Here is a 24,703-nt window from a genome sequence, read left to right on the forward strand (position 1 = left end):
TAAAGACTAGTTCTTGAGTTTGTTTTTCTAAAGTTTTTGAGCAGGAAAAACATCATGTGAAGGTGCTACTGGAAACAGCATTCCTTGAAGAAAAGAAGCACTGCAGCCAATATTACTCAGAATGGCCTGGTCAGCAAACTATGTGCTTTTCAGTTTGGTTACCCTAAGGCAACCCCACTTCATAGATAGACAGAAGAATTTGAGCCTTCAAAGGAAACTATAAAAATATCAGTCAGTGCTGCGTAACAGCAGAGGAGCATCTTGTAAAGCTCAGTCAGCTGAACTGACTGATCTGTTGCTATGTAAGGATATAAAATGTGCAACCTTGTTTCCAGAGTATCATTAACTCAAGAGAAAAATAGCTTCCTTGCCAGAGAAGACTGATATCAAAAATCATCATTACAGGCTCTTCTTGAACATCAGGCTGGACTGGTTTAAAAAAGGAGTTTCAACAGGAGAGAAGTTTTCTTGTTTGACACAATTACTTTGATAAGAAAAGATTATTTATTTTGAGCATCTGAGTTTAGGGCTTCTTTTACTTTTCAAAACATCAATGAAGACATCTGTTGTAAAAGCCCCATTGGAGCGAGACCCACAGGTCATCTCTGTAATGCTGCTGTCACTGCAGTTTGTGGTAGAGACCTACTTATCTCAGTGAAAGTACGTACTCATCTAAAGTATTTATAAATGAAAACTGAATCAGCCCTGGCATGTTAATGAACTGGCACCTCCTGGAGACTGGAGTAGATGCAAGGCTCTCTGCAATAGAAACACAGGTTGGAGAAAGGCGAGGACCTTGCAGGCTTTGCAAGTGAGTTTGTGGAACCAACGGGTGTAGCAGAACAGGAGGAGCTTGTGCTCCTGACAGGTCAGAGGGGAGACAGGATGGCAGAGATGCAGGTGCCCCCCATGGAGAGTTCAGGGCTATAAAATACCTGGAAGGAGAGGTAAGGGGCCTTGAATATGATGGAAACAGAGTCAGCCTACTGACAAGGACCCAAGAAAGAGAGGAGCAAGTGGAGTCTATCTTTTTTACAACAGCATTTGTAATTCCCTCACTGATTCATTTTCTTTTAGGCAGACTCTTGGCGATGTTGAGTGGACTTGGTAGGAACTTGCCTAGCATGTGGGCTTAGGAAAGGCAGCATGAGCATGTCTGGAATCATGCTGATGATATTATTATGTTGTTTATATTTTGTTTATGAAATAGCATACATATGTTACCTTGTCATTACCTCCTCTCTCTGTGTTTGATTTATTAGAAAAGGGCCATCATAAAATTACCAAGCTATCCTATGAACAACAGTTTGCTTTGGTAAACACTTAGTCACCTTAGGTTTAAGTAAAAACATACTTGAAGTCAGCCCTGCATTAGGAGTAACAGAACATGGAATGATACCCTTCAGCAGAGACTGCTGAGCTTGGCTGTCAGCTTAGTAGGAAACAGTGTGTACCAGCATTTGGGGCAAACAGACTCTCCTCTGGGTGAGAGGGAAGGAACAGGATCTCTAAGCAAGTTCATCAAAATACTGGTCCATGAGACACAGCGAAGTTGGTTGCTCATGCCTCCATATCTGAATTAGATCTACATATTTATCTATATGTTTATATAGTTGTGATTGAAGTTAAAAGAAAAGCAAAGTAATAGAAAAATAGGGGATTTCACCCTTACAGAGTTTTACACCTGAAATGCACCACTAATATGTGGTGACATAGCAATGAACACATTTACCCAAATGTGCAGATACCAATCCATGCTTCTCTTAACAGAATCCTTGTTCCCATCTCCAGTCCCACACAATGATAGTTTTAAACAGTGCTGACCCTGTAGAAGTGCAAGCTGCCAGGCAGCAAGAACAGCATCTCTTGTATCATAGGTGGAATTTTTGTGGCAACACTGAGCAACCCTTCAATCCCATTAGACATGCACAGTCCTATTCTGTTTCTGTTCAGCCATGAACAAGGCAATCCCCACTTCTATGCACTACTGGAGATGATCAGATATTTTGGATGATGTTCCTATTTGCCATCCACCCTACTGCAGCTGTGAGTCAATGCCATCTCTTGGTGGCATTATATAATATATATAATAGCTGAGCTATTATATATATATTATTATATATAAAATATATAATAGCTGAGCTGTCTGCAAAATGTTTGTCTGTCCCCTGCCTCATTCTGCAAAATAATCCAACCATAACTTATGAATGAATTACTAGGAGGTGGTGAAGTAGGGGCCCTGGGTACAACTGGATAAGGCAGTGAATAGTGTTGACATGCTGCTCACCTGCCTTTCCATCCTTCCTTCTCTAGAGAGGTGCTGGACTTTCCTTGATGTAGTACTGTTTTTTAAATTTTTCCTAACTGCCTCTTTTTACAGAGCCATATTATGTAGAGAGCTGTGAAAGAGGCACAACAGAGAGGGAAGAGGGGGAATGAGAGAGAGGTAAAGAAGAGGTATAAGCATCTGGGGTGTGTAATCTCTCTCCCAGCCTCAGCAGCAGCTGTAACAGTTTGCTAATCACAGACTCCACAGGCACATTTTGTGCTCTTGCAAAATGCAGGGATTGCTCTCTTCTGAAGAAAATTTCTGCTTTCCTGCCTTTTATTGTCATCCTGAAATACCTCCACTCCCTCATACAGGAGTTTATTTTATTTCTGGTTTGGGTTGAAGTTGTAATATGGTGTAGCTTGGAGACACTTCATGCTTTGTCGATGCTGCCAAATGTCTCCCAGCCGTTTTCCACCGAGGGCAGCGTGACCTTTTCACCACATGGCTGAGAGGAGTAGTGTGTATTACTTGTCATTTAAGCTATTTTGTCACTATTGCCGCTCAGGGAAATCAGCAGTTCTACAGTAAGCATCTTTAAAAGCCTTGAGGTTTTCCTCAAATTCACCTTTTTAAGTGGTCTGTGATAATCCTGTTGCAAAAGGTTCCTGTCTGTAACTCCATTTTCAGTCCTACTTCTTCCACTTATAAAGGAAGAGGGTAAAATAATACTTCACTTATTTCCTCCAAATTAAAGACTTTAGAGATTCTATACTATTAACCTGCAAATACTCATCTGGAGAGTCAGAAAGTCCATTTTGTTGCCATCGTAAAGTACTGCTGAACTTCCCGCAGCTGCCTGCAGTTGACTGTAGCTTTGGTTTCAAGACATTTCTACAGGCTTTGCTGTAGGAATAACAACTTCTGGCAATTTGGGGCTGTTTCCCACACTAAAGATACGCCAGTGGTGGGAGCTGTGTTTTCTGCTTGAGCCCTCTGTACCTCCTGTGCAGGTATCACACTGCAACTGCAGGTCACTGGTTGCTTTAGTAGGAGGCCACAATGAAATTGCTGTTTGCCACATGTGTTTTAAGATCCATTCAGCCTCAGTCTATAACTGTTCTGATCCCTTCATTTTGCCTACAAATGCTAACAGGTCCCTTACGTATTATTTAAATTCTCTCCAAAATGGCCATGTTCTGTGTACTTTTCATCTTTCAGCCAAATAGGTGGGAAATGTTTCTTTTTCTTTTTTTTTTCTTCTTCTTTTTTTTTTTTTTTTTGACATGTTTGTGCAAAAGTTTCTGCTGGTTTCAAGGGTAGAGATTTCTGCAGAATCTCAAAAGATGGGTTGTCTGTTGCTTGGGCAATGCAGCTGGTCAGCACCCACAGGTGCCATTATACTTGTGAATGCTCTTCTTTCCCCCAGGACTGATGCCTTTACTTAAATATGATCTTGGTAGAAGAATTTCAGCTTTTGAGTGAGCTGTAGTACATCTGAGTTAAAATTCTCTCTTTGGCTGTGTACCAGTCATAAAACTGGTATGTTTTCTTAGGACAATGTTTTCATCTTGTTTTGCCCAGTTCTCTCCTTTGCTGACAGCCACAGGAGTTGTTTCATGCCTTTTTAATTCATGATGCTGTTTAACTTTATTTCCATTTACCCTCAGAACTTGCTATCTGCTGTACAGTGCTCCCTGCATAAGATCCCTCCCTGAGCACTGCTGGGATTTTGCTGTCTCTACAACTCTGAACGTGTGAAATCAAAGTAGACACAGCTAATTTCTAAATAACTACAAGCCACATTGGATAGCTTTTGGGGCATGACATGCATGCCTATGTGTTAGAGTGACCATTGTAGGAATCCATTACAAATCCTTTGCAAAACTAGAGAGACCACAAGATGAAGACAAATAGATAACTGGCAAGTGCAGGGAAGAAAAGCAAGGCATCTCATCAGAGAGCAGTCCTGAAAAAGCAGAAGGTTCCTCAAAGTGGTGAGACAGAGGGGTTGCTCAGGGAGGAATTCTTTGTCCACTGCAGCCATCTAAAATTCCCCTTTTGTCATCAGATGTCCTAGACGTTTGAGTAGTTTTCTGCTAATGACTCCTCTCAGCCCCTATCCGAAGGTGTAGGGGTACCATGCCTGGCTATTTCCTCTGGTAGGAGAGTGCCATTGCAACTAAATGTGGGGTCTGCACCACACTGAGTTTTAATTACAAGTGTGGCTGCTCTGAAACACAACTAGTATGGTGCCATCCTGGCAGCACCCTGCTTTTTGCACAGCCATGCAGCAGTGAGAAGGAGCAGAGATGGGTGGCTGGGCAGCAGCCCCAACAGAACCTGGAATGAGCCTCACCACATTCCAGTAGGTGAGTGCCAGAGAACCATGGTCTGTCTATAAAGGGAAAATTAAAAAAGCCCCAAGGAGGTCCTCCCCCACAACCCAAACTCTCTTCTTGTTAAATGAATTTTTAGGAAACCTGCATATCTGGAGTCCAAAGTGAGTCATCAAAGCTGTAGCAGATCATTTCTTAAGCTTATAACCCTTTGGATGGAAATCTCCCAACTGTGTGATTTTGGAGAGAAGCTTAGGAAGGACAGTTCATGAAGTATGGAGGTGTTTGCCATCCATACCATTGCCTGCTTAGCTCAGCTGGGTTAAAGTTGAGAAATACTCTCTTTACAGTGAGGCTACTTAACTGATACTGCAATTTAAAAAAATTTGCCTGAGTAGCTTGACAAGAGGGTGGATTATCCCCACAATTAAAAAGATCTGCCAGTGATTTGGCTTTCAAGATGGAAGTTTTTTGTCCTGTGTCACACTGTGACAATAGAGGAACCCACTTAGGAAGTTGTCCTATTTAATAGTAACAATAAAAATGTGAGGAGTAGCACGTGGAAGACTTTTAGGGTTATGGCACAGGTGCATATGAGGCACAAGTGCACCCTGTCAGTCATCACACAGGTGAGGAAATTGAGCAGTATAGAGAAGGGGTAGATGTGAGGCTGTCTAACACGTTGGTAAGAAAAGCAGCTGAATTCTCCAGTGCTTGTGCTTGCCTGATGTTGCCCTTATTTGTTCAGATGAAAAACTCAAAACCAGTAGTGACTGGTTGGTTTGATTTCCCAAACACAGTGAAAGGACATGTGTCAAAGCCAGGTAAAGCTGAGTGCTCTGGTTCTAGTGAGCGTCTTGGTAGCCTCAGATTGTCAGTGATTATACTGTGTATAATGTCTCAGTGTATTCCAGAGACATTAAAAGTAACCAGTCAATTGAAGTTAAACAATCTACCTCCAAAGGCCTTCTTAGGCCTGGTAATGGCTCTGTTAAGTGGCAGTGATTGGATCTCAAGACAAAAGTTCAGACGTTTGGTATCAGCCTGTCAGTGTTAGTGCAACCTGTCGCATCTTCACTGAGGCCACGGGCTCTGTCGGGAGCCTGGTTGCATGAAAGCCTTTTCTACTCCTCAGTGTAAGATCCCCTGTTTTGGGAAGAATGGCATGGCAGGAGTAAACATCCATTTGAAGCAGGATAGCCACAGCTTCTTCAGCACAGTGGGTGGGAAGTCAGCAAACTTTAGTGGGGAATGGACAATGCTTTGTCTTGACGGATTTCCATCCGGCTTTTTCCCTCTCCAGGATGATGTTCTGAGGGATTTTTTTCCTGCGGAGATTGTTACCTCATTACCTATGTATTTTCAAAGCAGCAGGTCACAAAAAACTTCTTTTGTATTTCATATTGTGGGAATCATGATTCTTATGGTTCAGAGCTTCTTTTCTGTGTGTGATTAAAGATGCTAGTAGAGTGGGTTTGGATTTTACAGAAGAATGATTTCTTTATCTAGTTTAAGGAGTTCTATAAAAATCATGCAAGAGTCAAAATCTTTGCCTGGAGGTGCCAGCAGTTGTTATAGTGTACCAAAAAAATAATGACATGGAAGCAGATGCACCACCTGCCAATAAAAGCAGAATTCCCATGAGTGTGGTTTTTAGCATTTACAAGTTTGTAACAAAAATACTTTCACTGAATATTTTACACTGCTGAGGGGGGAGGAAGGTCTATGTATTGAAGAGGAACACGAAAGGGCAGGTGGGGATGGATTCCAACTTTGATGGATGGCACAGGAGGCATCACCACACATGTGGTTGTCCCAGGGTCTCTGTGTTTTGTTCTGTACTCTACTGGAAACTGGTGAGGAGATACTGGGAGCACCCTCAGAGGCAGAGCCCATGGCTGAGTTCTGGCTGTTAGGGAAACTCATTAATTGGAAACCTCAAGTAACTTAATAATTTTGATAAACGAATGGTGATCAGATCTTACACAAAACCAGGTTATCTTACCATTATACAGCTCTGCAAACTATCAAGAATATGAGAAAGTAACACAGTTAAAATGTGGTTTAGGCACATGCAAAAGTTTGTGTCTTGGTATTGGGAGATGGAAGCCGAGGATAATAGTTTTGGTATAAAATGAAATGTGGTGGGGTGATAAAGGACCTCTGACTGAATGGCTGGGGTTGCTTCATGAGGCCATTCACTACAAAAATTTTTGCAGTAGGAAAAAAAGAATCAAAGAGTTTTATTAGGTGAATAAAAAAATCTGAAAGTTAGCTAAAAAAACATTCCAAAGGTAGGACTGCTGCAGTATAAAGAAGGAATTTAACCATATAGAGCTCATTAAAAAGGAGTAAAATGTCTATAAAAGACATTAAATTTTTGCTGCATTTGAAATTTCAATTAGAGTATATTATATTTATATTTTTTTTTTTTCTTATTTCTGCAGGTTTCTAAAGTCAATGTAAATAATTTCCAAATTTTTTTTTTTTTCTCTGTTGGTCTCTACTGAAGTTTCAGCCTCTGGACTATCTCACATTATTCTGTATAATCACCTGGGCTTCTATTCTGTCTCTCTTCCTTCGGGTCTGGCAATACTCTATTAAAGAATATGTTTAAGTCCAGAAAACATATTTTTGAAGACACAATTAAAAAAATATGTAGATACAGACACATTTTTGCTGTGGTATACTTTACAGTGTCACAACACAAACTTTCATATTTAAGCTTTTGTGAAATAGAAATGTAAAATTTCTTGAAGCTTTAGGCTTGTATGACTCAGAAAAATTACTGTAGTGCCATTTACCTGATTTTACATATTCAAGTCAATAAAGAAAGGGAAAAAATGTTTTCTACTAAGGAATATTGATTACTGTAATCTAGAAATTACAGACTGGAAAAAGTCATGTTACATAAGTTTGTGAAGAATAATACATAAATAAATAAAATATTATTAGAGATTAAGTTATAAAGACCCTTAACAGAGTTCTAACAGACTGAGGGAAAAGGGGTGGTATGAAGAGTAATTAGGTGGGATAGATGTCTTTAACAAGCCACCACACCTTTCAGATGAGATTTTCAAAGAGTGTGATGGCTTTTGGGAATTGTGGGCTCTCAGAGCAGCTGCTCAGCTGCCTGGGGCTGGATGTCACACATGCCCCTGACAAACTACAAGGAGGTCTTTGTACCGCCTGTGGCTGGGATAGGAAGGATACATTGACTTCTGGCAGCTCCAGAGAACTTGGTGAGCCCCCACCCTTTAGAGGGAAGAAGTAATGGGCAAAAAGTCTTGTTTTTATTGCCAGGTCAACATTCGACAAGTTGAAGTCACATGTTTCTACAAACAGCAAAATGTGGAGAAAACTGGGTTGTTCATGTATGGACTGCTCATGTATTTACAGTTATTTAGTAATATTTAGTCCTTATATCTGTATTTCTTACTCTAGAGCACTCTTACCCCTATATTTATTGCAAATTGTTTCTTACGGATATCAGTAAATATTTCATTAGTATTTTTTTTTCATTTAAATTAGTATGAAGTCCTCATCTGCTTTTGAAATGTTGAAGATCAGAAATGGTGCTTGAATAAACACAGTAGTAATTTATGTAATGCCCTGGCAGTCTCAGGTATTCAGCACTGTCCAGTGTTTCTTCCACTAGACAGATTTTTAAAAGCTGGCTTCTGTATTTCACACCTGCAAACTACAGCAATATTTAGTTGGAAGTGCTGTGTGTCTGCAATTAATTCTGAATGCAGAAGTGAAATCTGGCCTCATGCATCAAAGAGCTTGGAGGCCATTTCTCTGGTTATTTGCTCAGCTGACTGTGTTTGATCAGAGCTGATGTTCTCAGTGGTACGGAGAGGCTGACATACTTACAGGAAGGCGAGTGCATTACTAATTGCCAACACAGTGCAGAATAAATAAGTCTGCGGCTTTTCCCTATTTTATTTTATTTTAGTTCTTTTTAGAGCATTGGTTGATTCCCTGTGTTCCATCTGGCAACATTATATATATTTAAGTTCTGTAGGAACAAGGCTCCAATTTATATTTCAAAGGTATTTACCTTGTTGTATTGTGGCCTTTTTCATTTTATGGCCTGCAACTTCCTGGGATAAACTGCATCCAAAATAATTGTCAGTGTCAGGTCTTATGCTCATACTCCAGTTTCCTTGTCCCTTGTGGATCAAGATTTTCTGAACAAGTCCTGTTGAAATCCCTCCATGCAGTTACATCCAGTTTGTCTCAACTCTTTTGGCTTCTTGTGGAATTTCCTTTCCCTCAAACTCTGTTTATAGCAGATACACATTGCTTTGATTTCATGCCTATTTTCTATATAGCCTGATGAAATTAAAGTAAAAAAATAAAGTATAAAAGAAAAAAGTGGAGGGCCTACCAGAACAAGTGTTTGGTAATAGAACTGGTTGGTGCCCAGGGCTGTGGGACTGATCACATGGTTAAGACACTTAATTTTAAGTGCCTGAACTTGTATATTTTGTTGGGATATGTACAATACTGCTTTAGCTGGTAGCCCCTCTGGAAAATATTTTGAGGTGAAAGCATTTTTCACACCATGTGGATCTAATAATAGTAATGACAGTGCCAGTTTCATAGCATTGCGAGAGGAAGAGGTGAAAAAGGAGCACGGAGCAACTGCAGATACCATGTTGTACTGTGGTCACCTACTGACAAGACCAGGAGTGGCCAGGAAAAAACACACTGAGCACATAGCATAGAAAGAGAAGTTAATATCCACAAAGGTGACAGTAATGCAGAGGTTTTATGAGGACCTGGGTTGGTATGAAACACCTCTAGATGTCACTGCAGCATTGTAAAATCCAAGTAAAAGAAGGATACAAAGCTCCAAGTCCTGGTTACTGTCTCTGTCAGCCCTTAATAAATCATGGCATGGTTAAAGAAGTCATTAGCAAATGTTGATTAAACAGCGAGGAACTTCTTGATAAGTGTCAGTAAGGTTGTTACCGAACATTTTCCTAGAATATTAAATTTTCCGAGATTTGGTTTAACCTAGTTTTTTGACAGCAAAAGCTAGGGCAGGGCAGCAGCTGATTCCTGGATGCTTCTTTGGTTTAGTCTCTGAGGTTCAGTCCTAATCTTTTCTAGGCTGTTTTTATGGCAACATTGATGCTGATTACAACCAAGATAATTTCTCTTACTTTGCACTGGTATCAATTCAATCAGCTTGCAGTGATTAAAATAAGGACTATCATTTATAGGAAATGTATGAGTAGGAGCACAGGGTATTTGCATTTGATAAACAAAAAAAAAAAAAATCAGGCTGCGATTGACTAATATATCAATTGCCTACTCCACAGGTCATCAAAGAAAAGTCACATTTCAATGAAACAGAAACAAAAGAAAAGAAGCCACCAGATTCAACAGGTTAGACTATTTTTTTCTCTGATCAACTTCTAGTTTCTAAGAAATAACACAGAAATAGCCATGCCTTTCCTGAGCAACTCCAGTGAAGCTGCTTGTGTTACATGTGTGTTCATCAGCATGAGCGAGCACAGGGTATCCAACTGCTCAATAAGGGGCTTTGCATGAGGAGTTTATTAACCTTGACTTGGCTGACAATAACTTCAAGTGCGAAAAACATTTTCTAGTGCTGTGTCTCAAAGAAAGCACTTGGGATCCATGAAATCCCAGTTTTAAGAAAGTAGTCTTCTCTTGTTTAGGAGACACTTGTACTGACCTTGAAAGTGGGAGAGGAAAACAAATACCCAGCTCAAAATTAAACAGAATTTATGCTAAGTGTGCAGTCATATTTTAATAGTGTTACTGACTATCAGAAAACCAATGACAGATTGCTTTGTAATCTCTTATAGATGGGGACATCCAGCAGAGTCAATCCTGCTCTCAGGAAGAAGAAGTTGATAAACTCAACAAGGAAAATGCCAAGAGGGAATGTTCCCTTGTGCTTGAAGTGGATCCTCCCAAGTTTCATAGCGAAGGGTCAGAGGAGAAACAAGAAACTTTGTCTTTAGAAAGTCATTACGAATATAGGAGAAACTCTTTTCAGGAGTCCTTCACTCCAGAAAAGCAGCAGGAAGAAGATGTTGTTGATGATGCTTGTCAAAAACTAACTGTGCAGGAGAAGATAGAGAGTGAGTCCCCAGCAGCTGAGGAGAAGAAGGAACATCAGGTGGCTGAAGATGCACTTGAGAAACAACAAGAGGAGAAAGAGTGTGCAGGGAAGGAAAATGCTGATAAGAGTGAAAAGGGTGCTGAGGAACCACCAGCTCCTTCCCAAAAGGAAGATGAGGCAGAACAATGTGATGATGAAGAGGTATCCGAGGGAAGGTAAGGTCTGAAACTGAAACTACACATTCTGAAGAGACCCTTGCTTCAGAAAAATGTGTAGTTCAAGTTTCAAGTCAAAGTGGCTGATTAATACAAATACTGGTGAAAATTTAGCCCAATACAAAAGTGAAAAATATGGTTATGTCTCTGATCTAAGTGAAATTATACTCTTATAAAAGACAGGCAAACAATCCACCACACATGGTATTAGCAGTGTGCTGTGGTTGTTTGCTTGGGAAATGTGTTAGAAACATGGGAATTATGTTCCGTTTTTCTTTATCTCTGAGGAAAATTCTCCCATGGTTATGTTTATATACTGCAATGTCATGTAACATCATCAAATTAGATTAGGCCATCTGCCAACTGGAAATTAATTTACTGCAAATGTAATAATTTAAAAGACAACATAAAAACGTTTAAATAAAATAAAATAATAAAAATTAGTTTAAAAAAAACACCTTAAAATTTGCCCAGGCAATTGACCCAATTCTATCTTTGCTGGATTTAATATATAGCCTTTCAGGGATAAACAGGTTTAAGCCCTCAGGAACCTGTATGAACAAAGGGGAAATTCAATGCTCTCCCCTTTCTTTAGAGGTGAGATTGATAGCCTAATGTCAAATTTAGAAGACGTCAGGTGAAGTTTTCAGTAACTGAGAAACATTTTGCTGTCATAATAAATGTAAGGGCCATTTTTATTTCTCAACATGAATATTAAACCAGTTGAATTTACACCATGAAACAAAATAGCTTAATGTTATTTGAATGCAATATCTGTGTAGCCATTTTTCACCTATGTTTCTAAAGTTGCTCTGCTTTAAGTGTACTCTGCACTAATACCATGTTTTGTCCTTGCAGGTGTAAAAGCTGCGAAAAAGGTACAGGAAATTCTAGTTCAATCCCTGGGCAGACCTGCCAATTTGAGAATAGTAGTAGAAGTGAGCATCAAGTGCACGATGAAGGTCTAGTCAAAGATGAAAACAAAAAGAGCAGAGTAGTTGCAGAAAGTGCTGATTGCATATGTAAAACTATAAAAAGCTCTTAAAGGAAGTATCCTAAAGGCAAAGCGTTTGATTCCCCTTGTATTACAGTGATGAACAGAGACAGAGATCTGTAGAAGAGAATGATTTTGTGATTCTAATTAGTCGGGGGAAAAGATGTGCATGGTAGCTCTGATGGGAAACAGTTTTTCACAGGCTGCATCTTAAGCTGATGAGAAGTAACATGATTCTGCTTGCTTTCATATTAGAGGCTTCTGCTCTGTCTGGCAAAAATTATTCAAAATCAATTTGCTTCTGCCACAACTACTCCACTAACACTATTCTCTCTCCCTCTTCTTTTAACATAAGAGCTAAAATGCCTAAGTATAGAGTGGAGGAAGAAATTATATCAGGTGTGGCAAACTTGGTGAGCCTGAGGAAGTGTTGAGAATGTGTCTTAATATGGAATCTGCAATGCTGTGGACACAGCCTGAAAAACCAGCTTGCTCATATTCACACAATTGTAGTCTGAAGTGAGAACAACTGCAGGCTACAAAGTAAAGAAATACAGACTTTTTTGTGTGAGCCTGAATTATGCTGTTGAACAGTCAGATAAATGGTGCTCAGACACCAAACTTTGAAGCAGTTCTTACCATGGTGAGGCAGAGATTTCTAATATTAGACCTCCATCTTGAGAATTTCAGTAGCTATTCCTGTAAATGAAATTATGGCGTGTGAGGAGGTGGCCTGAAAGGCTTGGAAATATCTGAGTCTGCATGTGCATACACAAGACTCGAGATGAATTTATCTGCTTTGGGAAAGGGGGGAGAGTGTGGGAGGGGAACATTTATTACAGATTTGCCCTAGGTTTTTGTAGCAGAAAACAGGAGAAAACAGACTAAAACTTTAAAATCCATAAACTGTTGTGAGCTCTGGGAGATTTTTATGGATGACATTAAGGTTAGTGTCTCTGTTGGAATGTCTTTGGTCTGCAATAGGAAATTGTTCTTGAACAGGGAAACATCTCCTCTGGTTTGCAGGAAAAGAAAAATAGAGGGTCTGTCATGGGGAACATCTTGAAGGCAAAAACTTAAACAGAGTTTTGAAAGGCAGTATGGCATCTTTAAAAGAATATTTTCTTGCCCAAAGTTTGGTAATGTTTTTAGCTGAGTTTTCAGAACTACATTTTCTTCTGTCACTTACATGCTGGTGTTGGTGGAGTTTGTGTTGTTAGAGTCAAATTTTGCCTTAGGTTAGTGGTTTTCTTGGCATTTTTTGGGTCTCAGTAACGTGCAAAGACCCATACTTACAGTCGTGCAATTCAAACTCCGCAGAATCCCAAGTAGGTGGCAAACTTCCAGAAGGCCCAGCTTTTCACAATTCCTTGACCATGAACTAACTTCCTGACCATGTAAGTTATTAACACTGTCAAGAAAAAATCTAGGTACACAGCTGGTGTCCTGGAAAAATGGACATTCACTGTGAATAAGGACAATCTACTGCCACATTAATGACCAAAGTGTTCCTGCCAGCTACATGCTGTCATGGGGTTTCTTGTTTGTGTTTTTGATCATTTTCACTGGAGTAATGAATGGTTTTAAAATTGCTCAACAAGCCTCACACAAAAAGGAGCTGGCATTCCAAACCAGAGAGCTCATATTGAAACACTAGGACTGTAGCCCTCCCAAATGGTTGAAGAAGTATTTGTCACCTTGGTCAGCCAAAGGTCACTCTCGGGAGTATCAATCAAATGAAAATCAACTTGGGTATGAAACTGAAGTCACAACCGCCTGCAAAAAGTCCAAAATAGGCATGGCGGGCTGGTCTCCAGCAGGGATTTTGACATCAGGATGGCAGAAAGGTCCAGCATGTGGAGATCCAGAAAGTAACACCTGAGACATGCCAAAACTCCATAGCTGCTGCAGTGCAATGTTGGGAACCATCCCTCCCCTGTGCCCCTGTTTACCTTTTATCTGCCATCTTTTTTTAAGGGCAGAAATTCTTCAGAGCAGCATATGAGAGTTACTGTGTGTCCTGAGCCATACTAGAAACCACAAGTGCTGTCCACCAGGGTGAAACTCCTTCATGTGCACAAGCTCTAAATGCCATATTTAAAGGTGACGACCACACTGTGGAGAAGGACAAGTTTTGTCAGTCAGTTGAGAAGGGGATTCTTCACTGTCAACATCAAAAGCTAGGAAATAGCCTCTCTTATCTGCAGAAGAGTTGTTTCTCTTCCTACCCCACTGGGAGTTAAAGTACATACTCCCCTCTTAACAGTCTCGGAGGAGGAAAAAATATTTAAAAAAATCAGAGATTAGACTGAATTGCAGAGGCCCCTTGTGAGTATGAAGCTACGTTGGTGTAGTCTAGTGGTCTTCACTTTACCTCTCCCAACTGTTGTATGAAAGAGGATAACTTAAAAAAGGAGTCCTTGTCTTGGTTATGTAGCTCCCTAACAACAACCTCTTCTTCTGAGCCAGAGCTTCTGGAATAAAACCCTTGTTCAATAACAGAGAAAGACCTGTATATAAAGCTTACAGTAAGTGTATTCAGTTCTTAAATGAACTTATCTGGGGAAAAGAGGAACTAAAATATGGGATAGACAAGCAATGCATGTGACCACTCATATGCTCTCTGTCTGTTTTGTCTTTTTTAGATGATATTCCTACTCCACCAGCACCATTTGATCACCGGATTGTCTCAGCCAAAAGGGTGGGGATCAGCAATTATTATAATGTCAACGAGGATGAAATTCTGGGAGGGTAAGTCAGTTGTAGTAAATCAACTTGGAAAGCAAGGCACAAATTTGCAGCCAAGCACCCTGGGAGGTGAATGGTGGCAACACGCCCCACTAGAGCTGAAGTAATGAAAGTCTATGCTCTTAAAGTGCTTTATAGAGGGACAAAAAGAGGAGGCTGGTTTTATAGTGAGAGTGAATTCTGGCTTGCTATTTTGCACCGGCAGACTTGGCTGGTGTTTGGTATTGTTCTAGGCCAGCCAGATGCCCTCAGGCTTTATGACAGGGCTCCTAGGATGCTGAAATACTTTACCTCAAATTACAGTCAGCAGTATGTAGACACATATTGTAGTCTTCTTCCTCTCAGTGAGTCTCACCCCTGAAAACACATGCTTATTTTCAGATAGATTAGCAGGCTGATCTGACAGGCCATGAAGTTATCTCTCGTGCTGACATTATTTAGGAGAGTGGGATATTATAATTTTCATGGCAGCATACTCTTGGATAAGGATTTGTATCATCAAGAAAACACAACCCTCCCATGGAGGAGAACAATGTGATGGAGAGGGGCAGATGTTGCACAGAAGTGAGCCATTATCCTTACAGTACATCCTTGACTTTCCTGGGATTAGTCATTGCAGGTTATGAGGTGAGTATAGTGAATCATGCAAGTGGGGTAGGACCAGATAGAACACTGTGTGAAGTTGATGTGCCTAAATGAGTAGTAGCAAGTACAATCTACACAACAAAATAGCAACAACAGAGTAATTGAAATGAAAGCCAGTAGGGAGAGGATAATTTATGGTTCTTTATAGTGTAGTTTACACTCAGAGTTGACACCTGTACCACTGGATGATGCTTGTTTCTCCTTTTTTCTAGAGGGCGTTTTGGGCAAGTGCACAAATGTGAAGAGAAAGCAACAGGTCTCAAGCTGGCAGCCAAAATTATAAAAGCACAAGGTCCAAAACAGAAGGTTGGTGGAGAATGGTATTCGTTTTTTGTTCCCCAATGGATCACACACTGTTCTTCAGCTACACAACAGGCCATGACCAAGTGCCTCACAAGCCATCACACTCATAGGACCTGCTGGAATACCATTAATTCCAGTTCTGTTTTCCTTCTCCTCCAAAACTACTAGTAGCTCATCAAAGTACTATTTTGGGAGTGTTTTCTGCTCTTTTAAATATGATATTATTTTTTTCTTTCTGTTGCTAATTCTATTAGTGTTTTCTTCAATGGTAAAAACATTTGTCAGGCCTGTGACATAGTGTATTCCCTCCCAAGCACACTGTAGCCTTTGCTGCAGTGACTTGATATCAGTGGGGGCTGATAACAGGCATGATCTAGGGATCTGACATCAACCCAAATACAGATGAGAGCAATTAGTCTGGGCTGTTTTGCAAACCTCTTAGCCATCTGGGACTGGCTTTCACTGGGAAGAAAAGCATGACATCCTTTGTGACATGGGTGTCATTAAGGGCATTCAAGAGTGGGATTTGTCTTAGGTAACTGGGGTTGCTAAGGTGTAGCTGTGGCCAAGCTGATCTTCAAGACCCCCTTTATGGTGAATGGAGAGAGGCTTTCATTGTCATTCAGCATGTCTAAAATAGTTGGGCTGAATGGAGGTGCCAGTCTCTCTCCTTTAACTGCAAAGTTAGGTTTTGAGGGCTGTCTTGGAACTTTTGTCAGCTTGATTTTGTACACTTACAGCTCTTTGAACAAAATCCTTTTCTGCTTCTTTTTTTTTCATTTACATCCCTGGGAGCCTGCTACTTGTACATGTGGGCTCTCCTCTTCCTTTTCCAGTAAATACCTTAGGATACCTAAATACCTTAAGAAACACCCCACTCAAGCTCTGAATTCAGTCTGTTAGTTCCTATAGCTTTGACATCTACTGCAGGAACCCTGAGTTTGGTTGCCACAAGAGAAAACATGAACATAATGCAGATTTGCTTCAAATGTAGCTTTCTTAGGAACAAACAAGGATCTGAAGCAATACTCATGGCTCTTTACAGGATGAAGTAAAAAATGAAATTAATGTCATGAACCAGCTGAATCACGTCAACCTCATCCAGCTATATGATGCCTTTGAATCTAAAAATGATATTGTACTCGTCATGGAATAGTAAGTGTGTTCTTTTCTTTTCCTTTCTGTGTTTACTACTTTTGCTAGAATTGTCAGTTTCCTTCTTTCTTGTGAAATGAGAATTAGAGTTTTTTACAGGTGGAAAATGCATATATGTTCTCATGAACAACAGGAAAAAAACAGGAATTTAAGATAAAACTTTTCCCATGCAGCCATTTTTAAATTTTTTCCAGTAGTCTGCCACATTCCTGGTGTGGTAAAGCAACTGCTCCAATTGAAGATAGAGCTGTGTTACATATCTTATCTTTAATTTAATACTTTAATTTGTGTCAGCCAAGAAATAAACCTCTTAGAATATCTCCTATTCTGTGAAGCAAACAAGAAGACATCTTACACCAAAGAGGAGCCAGCTGTGGGTGTTGTGCCTAATCCTTGTACAGGGTGCCTGAAAGGATAAACCTGCTTTTTATGCTGGCTTACCAGGAAAATACTATCGGGCAGAAAATACCTGCCTTAAGCTCAGGTTAAGCAGATGCTGCCTTAAGGAAGCCAAAAAGGCCAAAACTAAAACATTGAAATGTGTGGCAGAAGGGTTCAAAGTTAGGTGAATTTGACTGTTCTGGACGATTCTCAGATAGTCCTCTGAATTTGGCCTATATGATTAACATATCACAAAAGAAAAGTATCTGTGTACCTATGAACAGATAAGCTGGAGGCATACTGAAATGTGAAGAGAAATTAAGTACATTTTGTTAACTTTAGATCGTTTGAGATTGACCTTTTGGATCCTGTCCCTTTTAAACTCAGAGAGAAGAGACCGCAGATTTAAATGTAGATTCTCCATCATGTTGTCTTGGTTTTCCATGGAACATCATTAATTTCACTGGTCCAAAATGAGAACTCAAGACGGCATAATATTAAATTTCAAGATGTTCATGGTTTTCAGTGGATGAGAGACTGGACTCTTGGGCCTTGAAGAGATTCAGGCCAATATGCCTCAGAACTCACATTTCAGAAAGTTCAGATTAGAGTACAAGCCCATCTTACTGAACTTAACTGTGAATGATAAAAATAGTCAATAGCATATTTTCTGCATAAGTCTTACTGTATGGGATGGGATTTGACCTTGATCACTGCTTTATTTTCTTTTTCTCCTCAGTGTGGAAGGAGGAGAGTTATTTGACAGAATTATTGACGAAAACTACAATTTGACAGAGATGGATACAATCTCGTTCATAAAACAGATCTGCAAAGGAATTCAGTACATGCACCAAATGTACATTCTTCATTTGGATCTCAAGGTAGAGTTTTGAGATGTATGTTTTGTGCAATGACAGATGTGGAAATTCCATTCTTAATGGTAGGCCATAAAGCTTAGCAGATTCCTGTGGCAGAAACAACAAAGAGCCTTATTCTGCTTTCCTTATTTCAATGCATATTTACTTTAACCACATTGAGATCAGTTAAATTACTACAGGACTAAGTAAATTAGATGAAAATTGTGGTCATATGTCATCAAGCTTCATAGTGCTTAAATTTTCCACAGAGTGATTTCATAGAAAGCCAGCAGTTGACTACAAATATGTTGCTATTTTTAATTTTAATACTTAGATCCCAAGATATTGTGCAAATATTATTTAATTCAACTGCACAAGCATGTTTTACACATCAGCTGTGGGGTGGCAATTGTCTCTGTTTTGTACTATGCAGAAAGGCATGAGTGAGTCGAACTAAATTCAAGGGTCAATCAGGATCAATGTAAGCCCACACAATTTTCTGAGGACTATACTCAACTGCTGTTGTCATGAAAAGGCATCAATAGATAATCAGATTAAGGGAAAGTACATTAGAAAGTACTTCCTGAAATGAAAGGAACAAAAACAGTCAGCGGTTAATGTAATGAATATGGCTAGTGTAGGTGAAAGCCCAGAGAAAGGTGGCAGATTCTCTACCATGGACTTACGCATGTACAAGTACTCTACCATGTACTTGTACCTTCTCACTCTGGTCAACTGCACATGGTCAACTGCCGCCCCTTAGAAAACATTTGTTATTCTTTTTCATTAAACTGTACACTTGAGCTGGCTCTTTTTCCCTTAGCCCAATTTTTTATTAAATAATGGACTTGTTTCTTACCTCTATATAGTGCAGGAATAAAATGGGATGATGTCTTTAGCTTTATGACTGGCTAGAAAGCTTCCTAGTGATCCCTGGGCTTTACAATACAATAAAAAGAAACAAGGAGTGCACAAGATGGTTTTCTCTTTGGTGAGATTTTTATAACAGCTGCTGTTTTTGGCTTGTAATAACTAAGTTAATATAGTACATCTTTAATGTTGTTAGCATACATATTATTGCAGTGGTTAGGGAAATGAGCAGATGCTTGTTGGGACCAGCTTCTGTAGCCGATCGATGACCAGACTTACTTTTCTCTTTCTATAAACATCCGGTTACCTAGAAACCTGTCAAACAGAAGTTCACACAGTTCTTTGGGACACATTAATTATGATCTTGAGATGGCACAGTTTTAATATGAGGTCAAACTGCTGACAAAAATATACATATACAATCCAAGGAATTAATCCCAGAGACCTCTTTTCATGTGCTCGCCAGCTACGGCTTCTCCCTTCTGTTTTGCTTGTTCATAGATTGCTGTCAGTAACAAATGAGTTTGGGAAAGAAAGCTTGAAATTGAAAGAAAATCATCTTGACCATAATCATCCAGGACCTCAGAAACTATGGACATATGGTGTTTAAAAGTCCTACATGTAAAATGAATTAGTAATGGTGACAAAGGTTAACTAATGTTTTAAGTGTTGAGGGCTGTTTTGTTTCAAAGAGGACTCACTGAGCAACAAGACAGAGTAGCTATAAAAGTCCTGGCAGTGATTATGGTTCTGTGCTTTAGGTATTTACATTTCAAAGACAATTGGCCAAATCCTTCTCTCAGTTCCTTCTGTAAGAATTTGAAGTAATTCTTGGAAGCTAATGGATTCCTGCCAGGAAAGTGAAGAGTAACATTTGGCCCTGTGAAAATCCAGAGAGATTTAACCTGTGAATCCTATTTTTTGCTAAAACACCTGAAAAAAACATGAAGTTGATGTGACTGGCTTAATATATTAATGTTCAGTCTGACAGAACATTTGAGCACTCAGAAATGTAAAGCTGTAAGATAAATTTCAAAGCCCCAAAAAAATTTTTTTTTTAAAAGTCAGTGTGAGCTTATTAAGGTCTGTAAAGTCACAGTGAAAGCATCCTGAAACCCCTTCTTGGAAGTCTGTGTTCCCTGTCCCCCTCCCCCTAATGAGTTCTTTATCTGAACTGCTGCCTTATGTCAAATTGAAAAGCTGTGGAGTAGAAAAAGCAGTTGGAAGGCACAAAATGCATGGCTCTGATTGCTGTGTGAGAGCAAGGGGGGGTATCCATGCAAAGAGATCTGAACAAGGAGGAAAGCAAAAGGTGCTTGTGAGATATTTGCACTGTTATTAGTGTTTTTCTCCCTACAGTTTACTAAAAGCCAAGTTTTTCTTACTTGTTTCTCATTCAGGTTTTTTTCTTTTTTTGTTTCTCTTGGCAGCCTGAGAATATCCTGTGTGTGAACCGAGAGGCAAATCAAATAAAAATTATTGATTTTGGATTGGCAAGAAGGTACATGCGTGTGTTCTCACTGATCATAAATGAATTAGGAAACAATGAAAAAAGTAGTGCATCCCTGCAATGATGTATTTGATACACAATGATCTTCTATTGTTCTTAGGACAAATTTGTTTCTTTTAACCAGGGATATGGTTAAAATATGGAATGTTTGGAGCTGAGTGAGAAAGATTTGTCCTGAAACCTTCTTTTCAGGTAGATGGTTGAATGAGGGCTGATTTTCACTAAGAATGCATATAAGTGTCTTGGAACAGGTAAAATGGACAAAACTAGTGGTACATCTTTTCTAGTCTCTTGTCTCCAGTATTAAGATATTCTTCAAAAGAGAGTGTAAGATACCATTGAGGGCTCTTAGGATATACCCCCTGCTATATCCCTTTCTAGTTTAACTAGGTGCTATAACCTCAGTGAAGGCTTTACTGGTTAAAAATTTCATGCCTATGATATGGAGAAGTCCCAAAAGGATGGTAAGACCTGCTCTGAGAAGTCCTTGGATTACGAATTTCTTCCATTTTATAGCAATTGCATTTTGTCCTAGTACGATACAAAGCTTGAAAATTCTTTTCATTCTATATGTGTGTATATTTCTTTTTAGCTTGTGCCTCTGTCTGTCCTTGTTTTCCTACTGAATTTTTTTGTATGCTTCTGGAATTCCTCTAAGTGCTAGACAGTTGATGATGCAACTTTAATAAGAACCGTAATTGATGCCCTTTGTTAATGTTCCCATTTCCTAGATATAAACCCAGGGAAAAACTTCGAGTTAACTTTGGGACTCCAGAATTTCTTGCTCCTGAAGTTGTGAATTATGAGTTTGTCTCTTTTCCTACAGACATGTGGAGTTTAGGAGTCATTGCTTATATGCTGTAAGTAGGATTCAGTATCTGCTTTGTAAGCTGTTCCTGGGTTGAGCTGTGTCAGTCATCCAAATTTGCTGTTATACTGGAAGAGTGAAAAACTGTGTATCCAAAATAGGAAATGTAGACTTCTTTCCAAGTTCCATATTGAGAAATCTCTCATCTTTTCCAATTGCCATGAACTTTTCATCTTTGTTTTTTTGCACATCTTTCAGGAGTGTTTGAGCATCACGCTTCCAGAATAATGTAAGCTGCTTGGTAAATTCCCAGTGGTTAGTACAAGAGTGGTCAGAAGTCTAGAAAATATGACCTATCATGAAAGACAGTAATGCTTGGTGTGTTAGAGAAGAGGGGTGACTAAACTTGTAAATACATGAGAAAATGGGAATGGTCTGGAGACCTTCTTAGAGACTAGTATTTTTTAAGTTAGGTCAGAGTGACAGAACAATCTTAGCTGGCACCATGGAGACCATGTACAGGAAGAGGGAAAGACAGGAGGACTGAACATATTCCTTCCATATTCCTACTGAACATATTCCTTTTTACTTCAGCCTCACTGGGTTGTCTCCTTTTTTGGGTGATGATGACAATGAGACCCTCAACAATATCCTGGCCTGTAACTGGGATTTTGAAGATGAGGAATTTCGAGATGTTTCTGATGAGGCCAAAGATTTCATATCAAAGCTTCTCATCAAGGAAAAATGGTATATAATCCTGTATCTTTGAAATGTGTATTTCATGCCATCATGACACATTTGTGTCACTTGTGCTGCTCCACTCAGGACTAATATGACTTATAAGTTTTTTATGCCGACATACAGTATTATAATGATACTTCATTGATGTTGTTCATTGTATCCATCAACTGCTCTGAAATTACCTAAATACATTTTTGCTATGAAACAAAATTAATCTGCTGTCTGTCACACTGTTCTGAAATGACAGCATTGCAAGATGGCAGAACACATGACCTGTAGCAGATAATTGCTGAATTGTAAGATTCTGGAAGAAACTCTTAATAGCATTCTGGTTTTCCTCTAGCTGGAGATTAAGTGCAGCTGCTGCCTTAAAACACCCATGGTTAACAGACCACAAGCTCCACTGCAGACTCCAGGTCCCTACATTTAAATATCCTTGTGCATCTATTGTTGCCCTCTTGTGCTGCCACATCACTTTGCTTTGACATTTTTCTTAACTTCATCTGAGTCTTTGTTGCTGATTCATTTCTTGCCACTGTGAGCCACGTGTGTCCCATTGCTTTTTTTAGCTGTTAGAATTTGCATGCTCACATTTGCTCATCAGTTCTTGCGTGTCTGGGAGGAAAGAAAAGATCCTGCAATGCTGTGTGCTGCTGAGTGGATCAATTTCTTATCAAAATGAAAGTATTTACAAAATGAGCACTGAATTTCTGTATTAAAAGGATTTTCCAGCTAGGGATGATTCTTGTTCCTACTTTGAAAACCCTTTCAGGCTCTCCTGAAGATCCCCCAAGTGCTGTTTCATCCTACCTCTTCCAAAGAGATACCTTTCTCAACAGAGCTTGGAACTTCACCTGGTGCATACCTTGGTACTTGAACACCTTCTTGCCCTTCAATGGTAGCCAGCTTAGTGGCCAACACAGAACAAGTTGTTTGCTCAAGCAAACAATTCAGTTGGACTGAGTTGGAGGAGCAACAAGATTTTAAATCACTTTTAAATCACTTTTTTAAATCGTAGGTTATTCCTGTGTCAGTAATTTTTGGAGATTCACGCTGTTGGTGAGGAGCCACCTCTGTTGGCTGTTTCTAAGTGAGTCCACTCTGTGGTTCCGTGGTTCACAAGGGGGTAATTTTAAACAGGTTTCAAAATTTTCACAGCATTTGAAGTGCAATATTCACTTCTTCCGTTGCAGGCAAAGCACTTCTGAGTTAAATAAAATGACTGCTGCATTGCCTAGGATGTATATGTCAAGGTGCATATACAGCCATCATTAAGAATTAATAGATGATATTATTAATTAATAAAATAGTGTTGTTAGAAAGAAAAGATTATGCTGATAATCAAGCAGAGGTAGCCCTACTGATAAGGCAGTGGGGTGGACTGAACAGCGTCTTGTCAGCTCTGTCCTTGTAAGATGTTCCCATTATAGACTAAGGATAACCAGAATTACTATAAAATAGGATTTTAAAAAAATCAAATAAATTACTCTAATTTTCACTTAAATTTAGTTTTTGTTGTAATCTCCCAGAACAGCAATGCCCATGAGATTATTAGAAGATTTGTAAGTCAGTGTGCACAGTAAAAATAGGAGAGTTTGTCCTGGTTAATATATCTTCAGAGTCTTTTGTAGGATATAATTTGACTCCTTTAGTTGGGCTCCAGTGAGGCTCTGATTTCTGCAATCTGCAGAACAGACAGTCTTTTCCAAATGCTGCAAGAACACAAACTGCTGTCCTTCCTATCACCATTTTTTTTTCTCAGGAAACCCTACCCTAATGCAAACCTTAGAGCTCATGTTGTTCTTTGCATCTTCTCCCTCAGTATTTTTTATTCATACTTGTGCTTTGCAAAATAGCTTCACTAAACATGCTGATGTTGCACTGTTTTTCTGCCATTACCTTAAGTAGAAGTAAGATGTGACTGATCTTCAATTAGTGCTCCAATAATGGTGTCTTTTTATTTTTTTTCCCCTTAGAGAAAGGCTAAAGGTGACTGCGTGTCTCAAGCACCCCTGGCTAAATAACCTCTCTGAAAGAGCTGCCAAACAGAAGGTTTGTTTCAGGTTCCAAATATTCCTTCAGATGTAAAAGCTGTAGCCCCTGTGGAAGGGATCAGTGGACAGATGAAAACCTTGGGTAGTCCAAAGTGCACGGTCCAAACTGTATTCACCACCACCATCCCTGCTGCTGTCTGGAAAGCACTCAAAATGTAAACTGGCTCTATTACTTACACCAAGTAACAGCAACATGCAAAATAATTAATGGGTATGGAGCCATATGTGCTGCAAACCCTGGCCATTTTAGAGGGAATGGTAATGCTCCCCCTGGCTCTCACGGGGCAGGGATTTCACCCAATAATTTTTCAGTGTTGAAAGCTTTTGGGTTTTCATGCTGTGGTTAGAAGTACAGTTTAAAAAGGGTAGAAATATGAAAAATAATAACTTTTTAGCAGAGGCACGGGCCAGACCCTCAGGGTAGCTTGACTAACTGCAGCAAAATCAAAGCAAGGTGACCCCTAAAAGAAGCTGCTCCACAAGTCCGAGGACGCAGTTCTGACAGGGCACTTACCTCCCCTTTTAGCAACCCAAAGGAGTCTGACAGAGCATCTCTCTGTCCTTTTTCCCTGGCTCCTTGTCTTTGCCCTTTCATTAACAAACAGTTCATTAGTGGTTCTCGTATTGGCTTGGTTGCCTCCCCTGGGGATCAGGCAGACTCAAGTCTGCTCTCTTTTTCTGTCCCTGGTCTTTGACCAATGCGCACTC

At 39.6% G+C, this 24,703-nt stretch overlaps 1 protein-coding gene across 5 annotated transcripts in view; it reads left to right on the forward strand.

The window, feature by feature from the left end:
• The window catches only part of MYLK4 (myosin light chain kinase family member 4), a 60,886-nt gene that overhangs the window by 29,408 nt on the left and 6,775 nt on the right, over positions 1-24,703 (forward strand). For 3 of the 5 annotated variants that reach the window (XM_041475337.1, XM_041475340.1, XM_041475336.1), the window contains 12 exons: positions 9,942-10,008; positions 10,455-10,929; positions 11,788-11,867; positions 14,569-14,674; positions 15,529-15,622; positions 16,665-16,774; positions 17,895-18,036; positions 20,313-20,383; positions 21,124-21,252; positions 21,795-21,947; positions 22,285-22,357; positions 23,918-23,993. In XM_041475337.1, the coding sequence (XP_041331271.1) occupies positions 9,942-10,008; positions 10,455-10,929; positions 11,788-11,867; positions 14,569-14,674; positions 15,529-15,622; positions 16,665-16,774; positions 17,895-18,036; positions 20,313-20,383; positions 21,124-21,252; positions 21,795-21,947; positions 22,285-22,357; positions 23,918-23,965 (1,548 nt within the window). In that variant the 3' untranslated portion in view covers positions 23,966-23,993. The remainder of the gene's footprint in view (positions 1-9,941; positions 10,009-10,454; positions 10,930-11,787; positions 11,868-14,568; positions 14,675-15,528; positions 15,623-16,664; positions 16,775-17,894; positions 18,037-20,312; positions 20,384-21,123; positions 21,253-21,794; positions 21,948-22,284; positions 22,358-23,917; positions 23,994-24,703) is intronic. The other 2 variants (XM_041475338.1, XM_041475339.1) reach the window with 2 other exon arrangements.

This window comes from Pyrgilauda ruficollis, unplaced genomic scaffold, assembly GCF_017590135.1.
Source record: "Pyrgilauda ruficollis isolate IOZ18807 unplaced genomic scaffold, ASM1759013v1 scaffold35, whole genome shotgun sequence".
Taxonomy (NCBI): domain Eukaryota; kingdom Metazoa; phylum Chordata; class Aves; order Passeriformes; family Passeridae; genus Pyrgilauda; species Pyrgilauda ruficollis.